The following is a 21118-nucleotide window of genomic DNA, read 5'->3' as shown; positions in this document are numbered from 1 at the left end:
GCAAGGCTAGCTTTTTCCCCCTGTTACCAGTCATGAGAGTGGTATAGATCCTCTAATCTAACTCTTGGCAAGAAAGTAAATAAGATTATATCCCTGAAACTCAAACTATTCCTTTACTGAACAAACAAGGTTTTAAAGAAAGTGCTGCACTGACGAGCTGTTTGGATTGCAAATCTCTGAAACAACTAAAACACATCAGGAGGCAAAAGTTCCCCAAATAAAAGAAACCACTATGCTATCAGAAAAATAACATCCTGTTACTTCATTTGTTGCCTTTATTCAACTGTCACTTACAATGACATAATTTGGGTCAGAGGAGATTAATTGTACTGCATTTTGTGTCATTTGGAGGGTATACAGCAGAAAATATTTGTGCTGGCAGTAAAATATAGAGCTCCTCCGATGGTTGCCAACACAAAAGTTGACTTTGAATAAACCTGAAATGAAACTGGTGGGGGGGCTAAAAATTTGCGGACAACAGGACTGTGAGAAAGTCGACTATACTGGTAGAGTTCGCCCACACTGCTGTTACGCCATAGACCACTGTATCTGGATTCACTTGTGCTAGTGATGTCAGACCTCCTCAGACCAGCAACCTCTCTCTGCAGCTGACCAAACAGGGAGCAGAGGAGTGCTGAGCTTCTTCCCATAAACACTGCCATCAGCGCCATCTACTCTACCCCGCGATTACTGCCACGTGTTCTCCACACACTGCGAACAGGACTCCAGCAAAAAGACTGCTTGTTCAAGCGAGATGTGCAGCATATATTAGCATCTCAGTTAATCAAAGCAATAGGTGCAATCAGCAGAAAAAAAAATATATCTATGCAAGAACAAGAAACAAACACGCATAGAGATAGGAATTTGGATTTGGCCTGAAAGTAAAGAAGTTTCTTGGATTGGAAGGTTCACTCATGCCCACGTAAACATTTTTATTCTTAACTCTGAATACAATATGTGTCCCAGACATGCAAAGTAAGCTCATTTTGGAAACTAAACCATGCAGGAGACTGGTAAATATTGAGAGTCAGCAGAATCTGAATGAGTAACTTGCTATCACAGGAAGCCTCCTGATGAGTTCACTGGTTTGGTGACCCACACTGGGGGAGACTCTGGCCAACAGCTGGAGGAAAGACTGAGTCATACGCCTCTACGCCTCCATCCCCTCTCCAGTGTTTATAAACACACACACACACATACATTCAGGCGCCCGCATATACACACAATAAAAAAAAAAAATAGTGATGTTAATGCAGATTTAAGTCAAGTCCTCACAAACAAATGCAGCCTTAAGCTTATGAATGCAGTCACACAATGTATACACAGGTGCATTCTTCTGCTGCTTCATAAACACACTCACACACACACACACACACACAGACACACAAAACTGTCCTGTTTGTGTCCTGATTCAGAGTGTAAATAGATGAGCTGTGAGTCTATTTAATCCTGCCGCAGAAGAAGAACCGCACGACGTCCTCATTGTCCAGCAGCTCCTCTTGTTTTATCAATAGCGGCATGTGTGTCTAGACGTTGTGAAAACAGCTGGTGGGGGTAAGAGAGTGGATAGCCCAGTGGAATGACAGATTCATCCCATAGTTATCATAGCTGGGATTAGAGGATAAGATCCAAAGATGAGAGAAACAGCAGGGAGAAGAGTGACAGAAACAAAGAAAAGAGCGGGAAAGAAGGAAAGAAACAAAGTGGGTAGTGGGAGGCAGGGTCGCTTTTTCATGAAGGCCATAGAAAGACTGATCAGGCCGCCGGTGTTTGGCTGGTGGGGCGACCGGTTCACTGGATGTAACGGGCCGCTATTCACGGCTCTTTTAGGCTGTGATCAGGCTGTTATATAACAGCAAAACCACCAGACCACTCACCACCACACTCAGCTCAGCCTCTGTACGGTGCTGCCACGTAGAGAGAGAAAGAGAAAGAAAAGACAGATCTACAGTGCAGCAGAATCTATCAGAGGCAGTTTCCTGCTCAAATGTGGTTTGAGCCGTGAGCAAAGGAATCATTTAAAGCTGAACTAGGCAGGATTGTTTGGTAAAAATAGGCCAGCTTTACTTGTAAAAGTTAGAAACTGTGACTCGCACCGAGAAGAGCATCCCAGCATATCATGCACATATCTGCCACGGAGTGAAGTTATTAGCAGGTAATCTTCCCAGAACACAAGAACCATTAACCAATAAAAAGAAATGACACTGTCGTCTCCTGTGAGCATTCTTTCCAAATCATCACTGAACGTTTTGAGTATCTCCAACCCCAACACACGTTTACATCCCTGCACATTCGATCCGCACTGGACCCAACGATATGAAGTTCAGATTTCATCAATGTCATATCAACTGATTTCTGTGTTTTGGGCCCCCTGTCATAACACAGCCAGAATACCATACAGTTTGTCATGCGAGCTGTGTGGAAGTCCATACAAATATCCAACAACAACCACTCAAGCCCGGTTAGATATATATCAGACCAATCAACAAACTATGGAGAGCATTTCCCAAATTTCCATCCCACATAAACAACTAGATTCCGGTGTTGTGGATAAACTACATTATTCTACCATGGACTGCCTCATGCCTCAAATATTGTTGTCTGATTAAAGAATAAAGACCTGTCAGAAATGGAATCTGCATGAAATTCAGAAAATGAATTGATACTGCTATCAAAAAAGATCTTTCTACATAACTCTCTCTTTGCTATGTGTGTGTGTGTCACTGAGTTCTTCTACAGTACATTCAGTCTTATGGTTAGTTAGTCTTCTACTGGTTTCTCTAAACAATGCGAGTGTATATGTGACAGGATATAGTGTTGTTTTCATCCCGTGTTTTCAGCAGGATACCCCAGAGGGAATGAACTGAATGACCTTGAACTGATCATTATGGAACATGGGGGGAGGGAAACAGGGATGACTCCTTGACACCTAAACACAACAACACTGGGTTTGTCCAGAGTGGAGTTCTTGTGCTGATAATACCCCTGTGAGTTTAGGGATTGCTGTCATCCTTTATTCACAATTACTACAAATGAAATGTTGCATGATTTTAGTATTAATTAATCATTATGATAGGAATGAGACTTACTGAAAACAAACAAGACCGCCAACGCCAGAAGATTCATTTACAGTAAAAATAAAGGTTGGTTTATTGATACAAAATGAGACAATGATGCTTCACTTTTAGTGCAGATGCAGCTACTTTTCCAAGTTTCTTGTTTGTGGCAGTGAATCCCAGTATAAACATGAGAAAAATACTAAAAATATTCAGAGATTTCACAACAAATCAACACTTCATAAATGGCTGTAAACTGAGAGGCCCAAGAGAATTTTACTGGAGACACATGACACCAGCCAGATCACAGTCTATTTTTTCACCACTAGCTAACCAGCCTCCTCTCAACTGAACAAAACAGCCAGCTCAGAGCTGCTATGTCACTGTTTTCACATCCACAGCAGAAGGGTTTGGTCTGCCCCCTCACAGATTACCATAAAACATTAACAGAACTTTTTTTTAATTTTTTTTAGTTATTGCAGCTTTGCGGAGGTGAGAGGTGATAGAGCAAGAGTGTATGAGGGGAGAGAGGTGGAGGGAAGGTGGAGAATGAGAGTTAAAAAGAGGAGAGACGAATGAAGCTTGGGCAGATTGCAGCCTTTTATCAAGAACCTGATCTGTTCCTGTCAGTGTCTTTCACCTCTTACACGTTATTGCACAATCAATCAACACAACATTGGTTCTATACGGGAAGCCCTTCTATCAACCTGATTCTAATGTGGATATTTTGGAGGATCACATAAAAACAACCATTCTGAGGTAATCAATGAATCCTTGTGATTCTTTTGTAATTTCCCACATGAAAATGTTTATAAAAGCTGAATATGTGATAATCCCAAATGTTGGTGTTGGCCTTCAAGATCCCATATTGGTCAAACTCTTAAGGAGGTGGAAAGAGAGAAAAAGAAAGAGCGAAGGTTTTAAACCTCAATAGTGTCTTTAGTGGTTTCCAGCGCACAGCGGAGACAGTCAACTATAACCCCGCTCAGTGACGTAGGATGTGTTCTCATGTGTTCTCTTTCGTTTTACATTAGAGTAGGTGGGTAAGTGTGTGTTGGAGGGGTGATAAAAGTGAGAAATGAATGCATTCATTCATGCCAGTTTGTGCACGCATGTGTGTTCATGCTCGCTCTGCGTTTAATCTGCAAAACATACAGTGACCATGATTCTGAACGGAGGTGGACTGGTTCTTGTCCAACACAAATACTGACTCTCGTGCTCAAACCGTTGACCCGTCCCAGAAATATTTGTCTCTACTTTCTTACAGCCCCTCCATCCATCCACCCCCTCTCTTTTCTAAGAAGCACTTAGAAAGACAGTGTGTGCGCCCAAGAGCACGGTTGCCGTCAATCATCCACTGAATGATGGGATATCTCTCATACCATGGGGGGTCTCGGGATCGGTGTCGGTGTCAATCATCCAAATTATACACCCATATGGAGTCTTCCTGCACATGCTCTTGGGTTTCAAAAAGTCAAATTCTGCAGGTTTCATGGTAAACTTAAACCACATCTTTTTAAAGAGCTACATATTGGGCCTACGCTTCACAGGAATGCATTTCCTGATTTTGAGGAAGCAATTCCAATGGCCTCACTGCACTCATTGTTCCAAATGGTCATAGCAGTCATCCTACACTATATCAATTCTATAGGCATCAGCAATCAAGTGGAAACAGTAGCAACATAAGAAGGCCATCCATCTCGTAGCAGAGTCATCCTGCTGCGGCTGCAAAGAACTTGCATATGCCTTCAGAGAAACGTGACCTGAGCTGCGTCTCAAAACCAAACCACATACTGCTTCTAACCAGGGTTTCATGCTGAGAAAATAATGTGATGACTTTTTGTTCATCACATACAGTAGAGCTGAGGGTGTAACAAAGTCTTTTGCATTAACAAAAACTATGAACAAAATGGTGTTACCATTCTGCATGTCTTTCTAGACTTTTGTGCCAACTTATCACATAAAGCTTTACAGTAAGGATACTCTAAGATGTTTTCCTGTTGTCAACAAATCCCATGAAAAGACTAATCTAGCTAATAATGGCAACAGTCTGTTTCTCAGCACTCTCTGACTTCCATACCCTGTCTGTGGCACTCAGCCTCCAGCTCCTTTTGTTACTACTGGATGTAGATCTTTAAAAATGTGTTGCACATACATAGTTTTATTTAAGTAAAATGCTTAAAGAAAAAAAATCCTAAAAACAGCTGGGCACTGTAGTTTTTAGCATATGTTACTGAAACTGGAGTAAATGTATGTGTTTGTTGGGGACTATTTTTCGCAGCGGAGCAATACACATGTTGTATCCCAAGTTGTATCTTTGAACTTGCTTGCTTTTTTAGCGTGCCTGATGAAGATGGAAGAGCAACTCACAGCTCTGTAAAAAGTTTTTTTTTTTTTTTTAAATTGTGGTGAGACAGCTCCAGAACATCACAGAAAACAACCAAACAATAAATCAGTTAATAACTAAATATTTGGAACGGAAATATTTTGCTTTCTTATTGTTAAAATTTCGAAATTGGAAGTTTGATGGATGTCTGTCATTGTATTATCTGTATTATTTCTTGTTATTACAAAATTGTGAAGTACATTATTTTATAATCTTAAGGATATCTTTCATCATCAACTGTGACACATTAAACAGTTATTCATTATTGCTGATTCCAACTTTTTACTGCACTGGCTTTCTACATACTTTCATTTCCCAACAGAGAATTCACCTTCTGCAGCCAGGTTGAGTAGAGGTTAAGTAATTTCCTGAGGTTATTTTAGCCGAACGGCACCCTGGACCCTTCAGCTGGGATGTGACCTCACTAACCAATTCTGCTGCCTGGTTGCTTGTCACTTTTTTTACATCTGTGTTGTCGAACAGCTTTAAATCTATGCCCATCGCCTCCCCATGCAGCAGTGATTTCTCTGGCCCACTCCCCTACAAATACATGTCCTTTGCTTACAGTGCTGGCTGATCTTATATCTGCTTAAGTTTAAGACAGGGACAAGCATGAAAAATAGAATCGTAAGTGTGGCTTTGCTTTGGAAACAGCTCAATCAGGGATTCCTGTAAAAGTAGAGCCAGGAAAGCACATCAGATTATTTAGAGGAGCAGGCGGAACAGTTAGGCCGACACACGGTTAGCACATGTTCACTGGGAGTCCGTCAGAACGGGTCAAACACAAATGTAAGCACACGGCTTCCAAAAATGCTTATAAACTTGCGAGAATGTACACAATGTGTCAAAAGTGTCTGAAAAGTCAATTGAGTTAGACATATACTTCAGTATATTTCAGTCAAAGCAAATCTGAGCATACCAAGCTTCAGTCTCAACATCCAAGAGTCTGAAAGAGTCTGAAGCAGCAATGTGACAATGAAGGTCAGAGACGTGTGTGCTTAATTTCCCAAAGAGGTGAAGCACTGTCACACATCCTAAAGGCATCGCAAAAAGGCCTTCAAGTGACCCCTCCCTCCCGCCCCCCCCGACACACTCCTCCTTTTTAAAACTCAACGCATGCCAAAGAATCATACGCTGACTGACCCCTTCCCTCTGGCTTTCTGTTCAACACATGACAGGTGCAACAGTTTACCAACCAGTGCTGACCATTTTCCTTAAAAACCACTCCTCTGTCACCTCATTACTTTTCAATTCATCGTCGTGACGATAGAGCGACGATAGACCTAAAACTAACAAACCGTGAAGAGGTTCTAACCATTTCATAAAGGCCGCTTTGAGGTAAAGTGTTTTCGCTCTTTGAAAATTACGAGTGAAGGTTTTGTTAAATGGTCTTAATTGTATACAGAAAGTGAAGGGGAGGTTCATCGATGGGTTGTGGCTCCTGCCTGCAGGTGCAACATCAAAGAATGGAAAACCCTGCACAGCCTGGCCTAAATTAGTTTGAATGTGCATGCCTCTTCTATTTGCGTGTATAAGAGAAAGTGAGTATGTGAATGTGTGTGTGTGTGTTCACTTGGCTTACTGAGGAGAACCTTGAAACACTCCAGAGCTACATTGAAGCCGGTCTACATCTTGTTAAAGGGGAAGTTCCCTCTCTATTGGAAATTCTATCACAAATGGCCACAATGAATCTCCTGTAACGACTTCATGGTTACTCAAATGTTTCCTCAAGTGCCATAAAGACCACCATATGAAAGGGAGAGAGATGACATTTTTGTTTCTGCAATCCATTTAACATCTTTAACCTATGAGAGTGTCGACGAACAGCCATGACACACATGGGGATTTGGTGAAGTATTACTTTTCAACCACAGGTCCCTGCAGGAACTTCAAGTTTTAAAAGTAGTGACTTTATTTAAAAGCTTAGCATTGTGCTAACGGTTCAACGGATGTTTGAATGGAAATATAAGCAGGGTTAGGGTTAGGTAAAGTAGTGGGGCAAAGGAAATGCTTGAAAATGGGCTTTGGGATACTGTTAATGAACTTTGATTATGTGGTTTTACATAAAAAAATGAAAAAAAGAGGTGTAGTATCAGCCATTCATGTCATCAGTCATTTATGATGACGTGATGTTATGTGTCACATGAGGTAATTATTACATTACCAGCTTTTATTATAAATTTCACCCATCTATTAGGTCATCTATTTTACTACATTTTGAAAAGATATAATGTCCTATTGACATCTGTAATAATACAAATGACTAAAGAACCAACAATACTGAGCTCAACAGTATATGTGTGGTTCACTCCACATGTTTAGTTAATGACAGTCATTTTTTTTTAATAATCTAAGTGTTTGTTGTTTATTCGATATTTCTGCTCTTTAGTGGCCTTTGACAAACTAAAGTGAACTACAGTTCTTGTTTTTCCATCTAGCCTCTCTTCCATAATGACATACTGAAGTGTCTTATATCCTGCAGTGGCTTAGAGGCAATCAAAGACAGCTCATTATCTCCTGTCTTTCTCCTCTTCATGTTAGTAGACCATCAGTGTTCAGTGACCGATAGGAGTGCACACTGAGCTCAATAAACCTGCCAGAGGGAGAAACACCAGACCACCTGTATGAAGTATCAGACAAATGGGTCATTCAGTACAAGATGTGAGACAACGGTGCTGAGGATGATCATCATCACCAGAGAAAAACCAAGTGAATAGGCACAGGCTGAATGTAAAGTTAAAGTTTTTTTTTACATGAATAAATGCATGATACAGTACGCAGTGTTTAACATACAGTATGTGACAAGGCCTGTACATTAATTTAGTGAAAAGTGGGTCTGGGTTACAATATCCCCATACCTGCACAGTAAATCATGGGTCAATGATTTGAACCTGTTTGCTAAAGGAAGGTTAGAATTTACAGTCCGTGTCTAATCTTTACATTCACTATTTGTCCATCTTTCATAAAAAGCACAGGAGAAATTGCAGGAACGTATGGGGCATGGACATCACATGAAACACACAAAGACACTATTAATCATTTGTGGAGCAGAACGGAAACACCTCAGTATAGAAACTATTCAGTGCCTCAAGGAAAATGCAGGCTAATGAGTTCAGCAAATATTTGTCTGCAAGTTATTTTGTGTTTATTCTTGACAAGACTCCGGTACAGTACATGTCTCACAATGGCTAATCTCGATCTGCTTCTGAAGAAAAGATAATGGTAAGGTTCAGCAAAAGGCCACATGCCAATAAATATTTGAGGGAAAATGACTAATAATAAATAAAATCAAAGGTGTGATAATGCTAACTGGAATGTAACTCTGAAAAATGACCTCACAAGTCATTTATTCTTGTGCTAAACACAAAGATACAACTTGACACCTGATAAATCAAATAAAAATCACTTTGATATGAAAATTTGGCATTTTCCCACATGTGAATCATGTTGTTTAAGAATTTTTGTTTAATCAAAAGTCATTTTCCAGCTTGTAGTGGAAAAATCTGCTGTATTCTGACTTGTTAAGACTGAATATGAAGCTAAATGATTGGCCAGTGTCATTCATCTGTCCATGTAAGCTCTTATTTCTGAATATGTAGGTATTCAGTGTGAAGCCACAGAGTAGCATGTTGCCCTATTGTGTTCAAATCCTGTAGATTTTCTCAGCAAAGGCCAGATGCCCCCCATCTGTTTCCTGCTAAAAGGGGCAGCATAGGGTTCAAGAGGATTGCCCTGTGAATAAAGCCTGTTAAATCCATCCCTTCCTCTCAGGAGGAAGAGAAAGAGCAACATCAGCTCCCATCCGTCTCTTCTCAGGATCTTACAGCCTGACTAAGCTTTTCCCAATGAATGCCTCTCAGTAAATGTGCCGTGTAAGGCCTGCATGTGCACTCTCATTCCTAAACAAATTTGGTCATTAGCAGGCCGCGGACTATGGTGCTTGAACTTTGTTCAGAGGGCCAAACGCATTAATCAAAAGATAGCTAATGTTTTCTCTATCAACATACTGCAGTGTGCTAATAATCCCTTCAGATAGAGCCCTGAGAAATAGCTTACAAACAAAATGAGGATTAGTCAAGGCAGAAATAGAGCTCTGTGTGCTGTTAACTTTATTTTATATGTTTGGTTTGGAGAAAGAGCTTGACCCCCTAGTCTACCATTTGTTTAATCTAACTAGAAGTCTACATGTCTTCTTCTTGTAAAAAATGTCATCACAATCCATTTGTGAGTATACGAGGGACTGAGTTTGCCTCAGTTTATATTAGCTAAGTGCTGTTGCTTTGGTGTAGACAAGGTTACCCTTTTGGCCAATGTGGGACTAAGCACTTGATGCAATATAGCAGCAATTAGCGGTTATTTCCAGCGGCTTCCATTAGTGTAAAAAAGGTCAATAGTGTGCACATCCAACCCCAGCTGGTTACAGGTACAGGACAAAAAGCAGCTAACAAAGAAAAAGGAGAGGTTGTCCACAGAAAACACAGAAAATTGCAAGCTGATGAAAACCTTACAGGCCATTGCATCAATAGAAACTTTGGAGAGCTTGCAAATATCAGTGTGCTGAGTTATACTAGCATACCCAGGTGAAAAAGCCAGGTAACAGAAAAAGCTAAATTCCTTATTATTACAGTCCTGATGTGTGGTTATCTAGAAATCAGGGGCAACAGGAAAAAAATCAATGGTCTATAATGGCTAATTTTTTTTACCTTGAACACTGCTGTTGCTAACAGTGAGAAAAGTAGATGAATAATACTCTTTTGTAAAGGGAATATCCACTGAAATACTACTAAGTTGACTTTTTCTATGTGTGTGTTTGTGTTTGTACCTAATAACTAATTCTTTTAAATTCTGAACCAAGTTAAGTTTGCTGTATGCCATATTTTTGACTGTATGTTTGCAGCATATTTGCTGTACTTTAGATCTATTTTTGCTTTACTTTTACTTTCACTGCTCTTCTTTGTTTTCAGTAAACAGAATGGTCAGTAAACAGGGCATGTATGCTGGGCTATAACTGAGCAATCTTGGCATGACGAGAAAGAAAGACCCCCCAAGTGTTTGATGTTTGGTGTGTCAGTTCCCCTGACTTCACTTGCTATCTATTAGAAAGCTTCAAGATGAACTACAGCAAATCTCCAAATCTGCCATTAGAGAGCAGACAGCAATTCCTCCTCTAATTTACTCCTCATTTTCATGAGTCATGCTATCCAAACCGCCCTAGCAACAGCAAGCTCCAAGACTGACCAAAAGGAGCTTCTTAAATTCCTTATCCTGAGCAAATATGCAAGCGCAGGGCTCCTTAAATCAGGAGGTGTCAACTTGTGAATGTACAGACACGCTTGTTGGTCAAACAGCCTTGAAAACTGAGCTACTGTTGACTTAGGGTGGGCAGCCTTGAGTGGGTGGAGGTAGCAGACATGTAGGACTCCTCAAATGCAGCCGATCCCCTTGAGGCAGCCTTTTCATTCTCAACAGTCCAGGTCCCTTAGGAGCCTGAGTGTTGCTGGGAAAGTGTCCAAGCCTCTGAAGAAATCAGCAAATCTGTGAAGCTTACAATCCTAACATTCACTTACTTTAGGCCAATGTCACTTCAGCATTTGTTTGCCTTGTTTAAGTGACAGCTTATGCCTCGACAGCCCTGTTTAACATTTCAAGTGGTCACAACTCTCTCCTAATTCTGTCCTTTCTCCTGAGCAACAATATTCTACAGCTGAGTCATGTGGAGAGAGTATTACTTAAAACAAAATAACTAAACGTAACGTAAAATCCTTGTCACTAACACAAGTATATAAAAAATGAGCAAACTAAACCAGCACATATGTCTTTACTTGCACGGTGAAGTCTCCTCTGGCTGAACTGTCTTAATAGCAGAGGAAATCTCCAATTAATCTCTTTGTGGTCTCACAGAAAGCCAATCCAATTTCAGAGGCTGTCTCAAAATAACAGTCTAATTCTGTAGTCAATACTCAGAAAAACGAGGATATTTCACCGAAGAGGGCAATTAATAATTTCATATTAACAGGAAAAACAGCTTCCTCTTACTGTCCACCCCACTCACCTCTGTGACACTGTAACGACCAGGGGCGTGTGGTCCATTAAGGGCGCTGCTACAATTCTAATTGTGAAATGCATATCTTCATGAAAAATTGTTTTTGTTATAGTTGTGTTGTGTGTGTGTGTGTGTGTGTGTGTGTGTCTGTGTGTGTGTGTGTGTGTGTGTGTGTGTTTCAGTTGTTACTCTCACATAAATCATACATAATTACAGAAACGTGTGATGACTAATGAAAAAGTGCTGGCTACAATCTTTGTCTGTGTGCCGAAGAGCATAGGCTTCTTTTCTCTGCCCGACAACAGTATGTGTGTCATATGTTTGGCTATTCCTGGTGGCCCCTGATTGGTTGATACCGCATGCCAAAAATAACTGGATCTAGGGAGGAAAATTTTACAAAAAAATGTTGTCAGATTGGGCGATTTTTGGCTCAATTGCTGCTTCCTTTTTAGATGACATTTACCTCCTGAAGGCAGGCGAAACGTACACAGATTGTGGTGGTACTGTGGTGATGAGTTGAAAGCAGTTAAGTGGCAAACAAAAGATACTTTTTTAAACTTTTAGAAACCGCTAGCCTAGCCGCTAGCCACCAGCAGCTGGCTCTCTGCTACACTGTACCACGCATGCTCATGGCCAAAATACACAGAGCTACCTGGGGGCCGTAGCCCCACCTCATGGAAAAGTCATGCCACATCACTGGTAACAACCCCACTGAAATGTATTTCCCTGTTGTCACTGCTAGTTTCTCTGATGACAGAAATTTCTGCTGTCCAGATGACCACCTACATGGCAGCTGGCCCGGTGAATGTAACCAGACGTGAAAGAAAAGAGCCCATCTCTTCACAAAGCAAACATCTCTGCTGTTGAAAAGCAGGACAAGGCCGTAACATTGTCACCAGTAATGCTGTAGTTCATGCTTAGTGGTAAAGGTCCAACTCTTCACTTAAGAGAGAAATAGCCATAAATTTTGCCAGCCTTCTTTGTGTTGGATCTGTTAGTGATGAGAGTAGAGTTAGGTCATGGCTGATGGTAATGTTTTCTTAAACTGTTAAACGAGATGAATTAAAGGACGAGTTCACAATTTTTCAAGTCTGTCTTGAAACAATAGTCAGGTGCCTAAATGAACATTGAAATAGGTTTTTCTTGCTGTAATCATTCCATCTGTTCATAGTGACCATTAGCAGATCCCTTCATAATACATTAGGCCTAACTCTAACCTCCTTCTCCTTTTTGTGAGGCTGCAACTACACAAAACATGTCAATCAACACAGGATCAGTCATACTGATAGCCATCCCTCCGACCTTGGGAAAACCATTTGTACGTAATGCTTATACATATGTTGTAGAACGCTGAAACAAAATACTGCCTTAAATTCTTGCTGTTGTATCTTTCTTAAAACAAGCCAAGACCTCCGCTGCTCTAATATTAAAGACAAAAGCAGCATTGAGGAGAAGAGGAGAAAAAGACAGGAGGGGTTGAAAGAGGTGGGATGCTTGAGAAGAGCTTCATAGTAAGGTGATGAGGCGCAGACTGTCTCCATCTCTCTGTCTGAGACAGGCTAATGGCTTCTCCGTTGTCCTCACATGAATGAGAGCTAACTTACAAAAAAACACAAAATCGGAGCTGGAGGAGGTGGGGCCATGTGGATGGAACTGCTCCTGAATAAACAGCATCACAAGTTAGTGTGTGTGCAGAGACAGTTGAATTGACTGTTCGATCATATTACGCTCAAGTTTATTTAACACAGCCTTGAAGAAAACACTGATAAAGTACGTATGTGTCTGCAGGTTGACAATCTATTTGTTATGAGCATGTCACGGTATGTGTTTGTATGTATGTGTGCCTGCGTGTATATGTGTGTGTGTGTGTGTGTGTGCTCGGGTTGGCAGGTTGGTTACTGGAGGGGAACGAGGGTGCACTTTCTTTCTGTCTGGCCGATTCACTCCAGTCCATCAGAGGAATGTCTGGTCACCAGCAATGCGTGCGGTCGACCCGAAACACCTGGCCACACCTGGGACAACCCACACACACACACATACTCATATATTATACACACATTTCCATGGAGCTCTGCGGTCCACCTAGTGAGGGGGTTTGACAAGTGCAGCTGCTCTGCATGAAGCCTGAACAGAGAGACGTTTGTGCCATTTTCGACGCTCAGTTAAACGAAGGCTTGTAATCTGACTGTCAACATCATCGGGTTCAACCTCACATAACCACTGTCATCCACCTCTAAACAGCCTGTAATACACATACATATAATGACATTTCCACAAGATTTCTACCCAGCCCAGAGACAGTGCAGTGATGTCAGACTCCCTAGTGCAATGGTACTTCTTTGTGTAAACTCACTCACACAACAACATGATTGAGATTAAAATCGAGTGGCAACGTAACCAATGTTTCCACATACGTGTGGGTATCAGATTCTATTGAAATCTATTAAAAGAGTTGATTAAAAGTTTAACATTTGGAAAATGCACATACTGACTTTTTTGCTAAGAGCTGAAATACACCAGATACACACGCGGCACGTTACGTAGGCAGGGCAGAGCGAGGTTTTCTACCTGCTATACCAACTCCGTCTCCATCACTGCATGCATATTGAGTTTTGCCAAGTGATAATGTAGTTGGTTATGCAGGGTTTGGAAGCGTAGGCTATATTAACTGGTACTGAATTAATTAACTAGATCGTTTCAACTACAAGATCATGGATACAAATTGATTTGACTGATTTATTTTAATGTGCAATGTAAAAAAAAACCCACAAGGTTGCACTGCTGTGTCGCATTCTGGTACAATGAGGTATTTATTTTAATCATTTTTAAACAGTTTGTACTCGTTTTTTACACAGTTCTACATAGTTTTCACCTGTTGGAGGGCCACATAGCTGCGTGTACAGAAAAAAAAATAAAGCGTTCTGCTGTGGCCATGCTATGACAGACATGTCGCACTGCGTTCGTGACTTGAGAATGGTATTGAGCTTCTCATCTAACTCTTGGCAGAAAAGCCAATAAGTGTATTTCCCAAAATACTGAACTAATCCTTTGAGGACTTCTGGGATAAAACTTGACATTCGTCAAAATTAACATCATTAAGGGCTTAATGTTTGTGCCTGATTTTGTCAAGTCACTTCAGACTTAAGAAATTAAATTATTTTAAAAGCATTTCTTTAGCACAAACATCCATCAGAGGGCTTTCCCACACTGTGAAATGTTGATTGTATGATGGGCATGGGAGCCTGAAAGTTGAGAGACAATAAATTTAGAAGGACCTCCAAAGGTCCATGGGAACCTTGGCCAGCACAAACAGATCATAATCAACAGTGAGAACTGTCAGAGCAAAGCTTTTAACATTGTGACTATGCAGAAAACAAACTTTGTCTTCATGTCATGCTAACACTGTGACTCAGTGGGAATCAAACTTGCAGACTCAGTCTGCACTGGCAAAAGTCAGCGCCAGGTCATCAAGCTGTTTTGAGTCCACCTGCACCTTTTACCAATTGTGACCTAATTCTATTAGAGTGCATGCGCTGCTATAAAGGCCTTATCAGGCCATACCAGTGACGCAGAACGGCTGGAGCACATTATGTCTTACATAAGAAACTCAGAAGACCAGTCATTGTATGGTAACCAACAAAGCATAACACATACCCAAAGGCAAAGACTCAGAGAGCCACACAGAAATATTTCCATTAGAACTGAAAGCTAGGCATATTTGTTGCCTGTTGTTTGTTTGTTGCTGAATATATTTATCTTGGTCTTGGTTAAAGGAAAATGCAAATCTAGTGAGGGGAAAAAAATCTTTTCTGGGGGCAAAAGTCAATCAGTGTAGCATCCAAACCAGAGTAACTCTAACAAGAGACTAATGACTTCCAGTTGCTACAGAGGGTTATCAGGACCGTCGCCATTTGGCATACCAGCACATCCTCAATGCCCAGTCAGATATACTGCTGTTCAGCACTCGCCAAGAACACAGATCCTTAATTAAAGTCTTTCATCTGAGAGGCCCTCTTACAATGTCATATGTGGAGCCTGTGGTTACAAATGGGGCATCCAATTGCAGTGCTGTCTGGACATGGGCTCACTATTTTATTTACCATTCGTAGGGTCAAATGATGCATAATGTTAGTGATTTTATAAACCTCAATAAACAAACTGTTACTGTGTAATCAAGGGGATCAATTTGAGATTTCTCAGGATTTAGCATTAAAAGCATGAATGACAGCACCATTTCTCACTCAGGGGCCATCTGTTTTTTAATGCAAGTCTTTGTAAGTCTACTATTCATTACTGTAAAGTCTGACGTGTCTGTGCAAACAAGTAAAATGCGCCTGCCAGACAGTTGCTGTGAAACTGTAAAACAGGATAGCAAACAGACAGGAGCTCCAGCCCTCATTCTCCTTCACCTTTATGATTGACTGCACTTGTTGCACCTACCTTGGCCTACAGTACAGAGCCAGTGAATGGGCATCTGTTGGTCGTCGACACACCGACTGCTCAGTTCAGTGTTTGAGGTGAAACAGCATCCCTGATTGGGTGCTAAGAGCGTTTTTAGAGAGGTTGTTGTTGTTGTTGTTTTTCAAGGCCGCGGCAGGCGGAACCAGCGTCAGAGAGACGCACTGAGGGCCGGGATTCACACAGATGCCTCATTAATGTGTGATCAAGCAGAGAGACAGAGGACGTCTGTGGAGCGTGGCCAGCACTCTCGTCCTCGCCACAGAGAACCCTTTCTACAACATGCACCCCACTTCATCTCTTTATTGCACAGCAAGCACACACAAAACACACCTATAATATCCGGTTCCACCTCTGGAGAGGGAGGAGGCGGTGTTAATCAAAGAGTAAGGTGAAGCTGTATGCACATACATCTGCTGCGCATGTAAACGTGTGTGTGTGTGTGTGTGTGTGTGTGGGAGTGGAAAGATTAAAAGGAAATCGAAGCCTGTCAATGTGAGGACAAGCTGCTTTCAGCGCTGCGTCCCTCAGCATCAATTAGCAGGTTGTGCTGTGACTGGCTCCTGTTAGAGGTGAAGTGGGCCAGCTGAGGGAGGTAAACACACCTCATCCCCAGGGCTCGCTGAAATCAGAAGCAGGGCAACAATGTGCCACTGCCTGCGCCACAGAAGCCTGCCTGTGACTGGCCACTAACATGCTTTAGCAGTCATTTCCTACCTTCTTCTCCAATTTCCTCGCCCCGGTTCATGCACAGGGCTGACAGTGGATGGTTCACCTGGCCGCATAAGAAACCTTTCTTTCTGCTATTACTCTAACCCTGTGTATTTGAGGGAGCCTGTGTTTTGGGTAGCTTTAGCTGACTGACGAAAAGGCCAGGTTGATCAGACAGAACCACCAACCAAGATTAGCAAAATGTCTGCTTGGCAGCGCAACTTTATAATTGCGTAAAATTATGGCATAAACTTTAAAGTTTGTCAAAATGTAGAAAATTAATAGAAAAACCTCATTATTTTCCTTTTGTAAAGCACTGAGTCGTGGTTTTAAGAATTCCCCCTCATAATTCCTTTCCTGTCTGAACAAACAAGTGTGCTGAGTACAAACTATCAAAGCAGGCTCCTCAGATCCTCGCTGCCGAAAGTTTAAAGCCCAGTTCTTGTACTCATGTAATTAATCTTATTAAACTCCACTTTTATTCCAAAACAATGTAACAATACAAATTGCGAGCTCATTAGGATAGCTAACTTTAAAATGAGATGAAAAGCCGCCTCATAAAGTGAAGAACAAAGACCTACTGCTCTCGTAATATTCACTCTTAAACACCACTCGCAAAAAAGACTGAGGAAACAGAGGAAGAGAAAAGAGAAAGAAAGAGACGCTAAAAGACTTAACAATGACTTCAGTCGTGCTCTAAAGCCCCCGGATTTGAATGTCTGGGGCTAAGCTCACAACAGACCTTCATTAAAAGAGACAAAACATAATGTAACATCCAAGTGGTAGACCGGTCATGCTTCCACATGAATTTAGGTCAACCTATCTAGCCCCCTTTAAGAGCCCTCTTGTACACTGGGTCCATTCAGGGCCCCAAGGTGTAAATTGAGATGTAAACAAACAGTTTACTGGGCCAGGTTTAAGCACTGAAGCTATAGGCTTCCAGATTGTCCTCAACTACAAACAGCCGTCCTCATAGTCTGAAGAGAGAGTTTAAAAAAGAAACTATTTCACATCGAATCAGTTAGGACAAACACAGATGAAAAATGCTGTCCAAATTCAAACTTTATCAACGGAAAATTAAAGGATAACCGAAAACAACTTTACAGAACTGGATTTACCAGATGAGAAACAAGAGATTTTTTTGGTGTGAATTTCAAAACATCAAAACAATGACCTTTTAGCATCACAGACAAACAAGAATTACAACAAACATAAATAGAGCCTTGCAGAGGGACCTGTTAGGCATTGCACTTCATGGTTGCATGAAGTTGTGCAAGTTGTGCAGGCTGTGTCATTGTTAGAGAAACTGTGAAATCCAGGCATGACTGCAGGCTAGTGTGTCTCCATATTGGAACCACATTTCCCATGAAGCTGTTGCTCTATTTGCTCTATTTATGCTGCAACAACAGAAGCTCCACCTATTTTGTACTTGAATGAAATCAGCTGACACACTGCTAAGTGTGACACGACATAAAATGTAATGTGGACGTGTCTGTTTTATCAGTTTGTTTTTAGCAAACATATTGCAAAATGACTTATTTGCTAATGTTATAATTCTGCAACGTCATTTTAGGTTTAGTGTACTGACAAAGTTGAAGACTCTTTGCACACCTGAATATGTGACAGGTGCATTGGAGGGAAATATAACTTGAATAAAAATGAGAAAAAAAACCCCATACACCATCCCATCATACATAGCAATATAATATCTGTCTAAAATTCCTTTAGGTGTTTAGTCAGACCTACCAAAACGCCATAAACTTAAATATTCCACCAGTAAATGAGACAGTGTGCCAGTGTTTTTCCTCATTTTTATTCAGGTTTAGGTTTAAAAGAAGAATAAACCTGGTGGTCAACAGAGCATGACATTACTATCTCTCTCTCTGAACACACCTGGGTAACAAAGGTTGCCTTAATTTGTTCTGATTAGTCATACAGCATCTGTGTACACACCTCACCTCACTCGCAACACTATACACACTTAAATTCATGAAAACAAACACACTGGGTTGATTCGCAACATGCAGTGGTCTCAGGGGTGGAGTCATTAACTTGGCTAACAAACAGGGCTCTGTACAGCCACCAGCTCGCCACCACTCACCCCACAGACACTGTCCAGTTTGAACTCCACTATCTCACTTATCAGCTCAGTGTTGACACCGCCCAAGCTGCCAGCTCCATGGGCTGTCCCAAACAGACTGCAACGTTTATCAGACTGGAACAGCTTTTACACTAAAAAACTGTGCAAGATTGGACTCTGGATAAACATTTGAACAAGTGATAGAGAAACAAGTGGGAACAAAAAGACAAAATTGTATGTTCTGCAGCATCTTGGTTGTTGATTCTGAGAATTTATAAGGAAACATGTATAAAATTTGACACAATAACCGATAGATTATCCAGAACTAGACTTATTTTTCTCCAATGAAACAAAATTTGCAAGTCAGAGAGCAGAAAACAGCTCAGAAGGGAAAAAAATAGACTGTACAAGTGTTCTAAAATTAGCCTGACTTTGACTAGGAGCGCCAGACTACACTCATTGTTTGCAGGCCACACTTGACGTAAGAGTGACCCTGCTCGAATCCAACCCGTTCTTTTGATGGTCAGCACCATGGACAGAGACCAGACCCTGTCACCACAGCCTGGACCGGTGACCTCTGGGGCCCCATCCCTGCACACAAACCAGGAGAAAACACTGGAAAGGCTCAAAAGCTGCCAGAGGCTCTTTTGTAATAGATGCATTTACAGTAAGGGGGTGAGGGTGGGGTGAGGGGATACATCAGGTTGATTGAACAGCAAAGTCTGGGCAGAGTAATCACATTAGAAATCCCAGCAGACTACAGTGACAGGCTTTTCCCCACAAAATGCAAAGTCATCCCCTTACCTCATGATCTACCAGGAAGCTGTATTTTCAGTTGCATGATTAAGCAACTTCTTGCACTTGTTCCTCATTTTACATTAAGAGGAGAAAGTAAAAAACAGGCTTTAAACTGATATATTTAGAGAGTTTATGAGTGCAGTGGTGACTTCATTTATTTGATATGATATCAGCTCCCACAGTGAGCTCACAGCAGCTTGTCAGAATATGCTGAATCACATGTTGCAGTGCTTGTGGAGGGGAAGATGGGCCTGACTCACCATTCATTATTAATAATACACGACGACTACACAGCTACAGTGTAACACAAACAAAAGCTCCCCCCTGAGTGCCAGCAGCGTTTGGTCTCTTTAAATCTAAATATAACCGCGTCTAAAGCTGATACCTAAACCTCCTAGCTAATGCTGCGTTCACTTACACCTCGAGAACTCCGCACACGGGAGTTGATAAGTCAAACAGAAGCCTTGTGTATTAAATAGAAGTAGTAATAACATATATTTTTGATGGTTTCTGCTTATGGACTAAGGTGAAGAGGAACGTCTCTAAATTGGAGGCAACATGTAACACCCTTGGCTATCAATAGCATAGGTCTTTAACATTAGAACTACATCCGGGATAAAGTTGTGGTGTGGCTTTAATTCAGTATTAGTTGACAGAGCGTATCAATCTCCTAAAAACTAGCTAATTCTCATTAATTATACTACTAAAGAAAATGTATATATGTCCAGGTTCGTGTTTAAACCGTGCTCCTACATAAAATTCTCATATTTCCTACAGTCCCCGAAGGCAGCAGCTAGCTTGTCAACCTAGTCGTTCACAGAAACAAGTTGAAACTCTCACTATAGTGTAACCACACGTACCTTGTTGAGGTAAGGGTTTCGGGTAACATCGTAGCCCCTCTTCTTGGTGTAAACGAAGGCTTTTCCTTTGTCTTCGGACTTGTGCATCTCCGTCTCCACCGACTCCCGTCTGACCAGACCGTGTGCCATGTTGTTGCCTCTTTAAACAGAGCGACGGTGAACTGTTGTGAACTCAACAAGTGGATGCGCAGGTCCAACCACACATCTGACCGCGCGCCTGCCTATAGACTCTGTATTTAAGAAGAGCTACAGTCTCCTTATCAATGAGGCTGTTTTATTGTTCCCAATAATTCATTGAAAGAATTACTATGAGCAAAGTCCCTGCGTGTGGTGTCACCTGGCAACAGGTGGGAGCAGTGTGTGGAGCAGCCTAAACTAACTAAAATACATAATATTTTATTTTAAGTGCTCTTACTTGCTCAACTGAAACGAGATTAAAAAATAAGTTTAAATGATATTATTTCAAATTGTAAGGATTTTGTATCAAGGGCTTAATTTGGTTGATTCATGGGAGCAGTAGTTAGTTATTAAGGGATTTTGTATGCGTTCTGTATATGGATTGCATGATTATTGATGTGAAAATAGCCATTATATCTCTCTAAAATCCATTAAATGAAACCTTACAGTGCCTCAATAAGACTACAAGCCTCCTAATAGCCATATGAGAAATCATTTAATTTCCAAAATAAATAATTTTAAGGGGTTTGACAGAAAAAGAAATAGCAT

At 41.2% G+C, this 21118-nt stretch overlaps 1 protein-coding gene across 1 annotated transcript in view; it reads right to left on the bottom strand.

The window, feature by feature from the left end:
• me1 (malic enzyme 1, NADP(+)-dependent, cytosolic) overlaps positions 1–20659 on the bottom strand; it is an 87418-nt gene extending 66759 nt beyond the window's left edge. The window contains exon 1 of the mRNA XM_067602327.1: positions 20393–20659. Within this exon, the coding sequence (XP_067458428.1) occupies positions 20393–20521 (129 nt within the window). The 5' untranslated portion in view covers positions 20522–20659. The remainder of the gene's footprint in view (positions 1–20392) is intronic.
• Positions 20660–21118: the final 459 nt, after the last annotated feature.

The sequence above is a fragment of the Thunnus thynnus genome, chromosome 10 (genome assembly GCF_963924715.1).
Source record: "Thunnus thynnus chromosome 10, fThuThy2.1, whole genome shotgun sequence".
NCBI lineage: Eukaryota > Metazoa > Chordata > Actinopteri > Scombriformes > Scombridae > Thunnus > Thunnus thynnus.
This window is presented reverse-complemented; position numbering and strand designations above follow the sequence as displayed.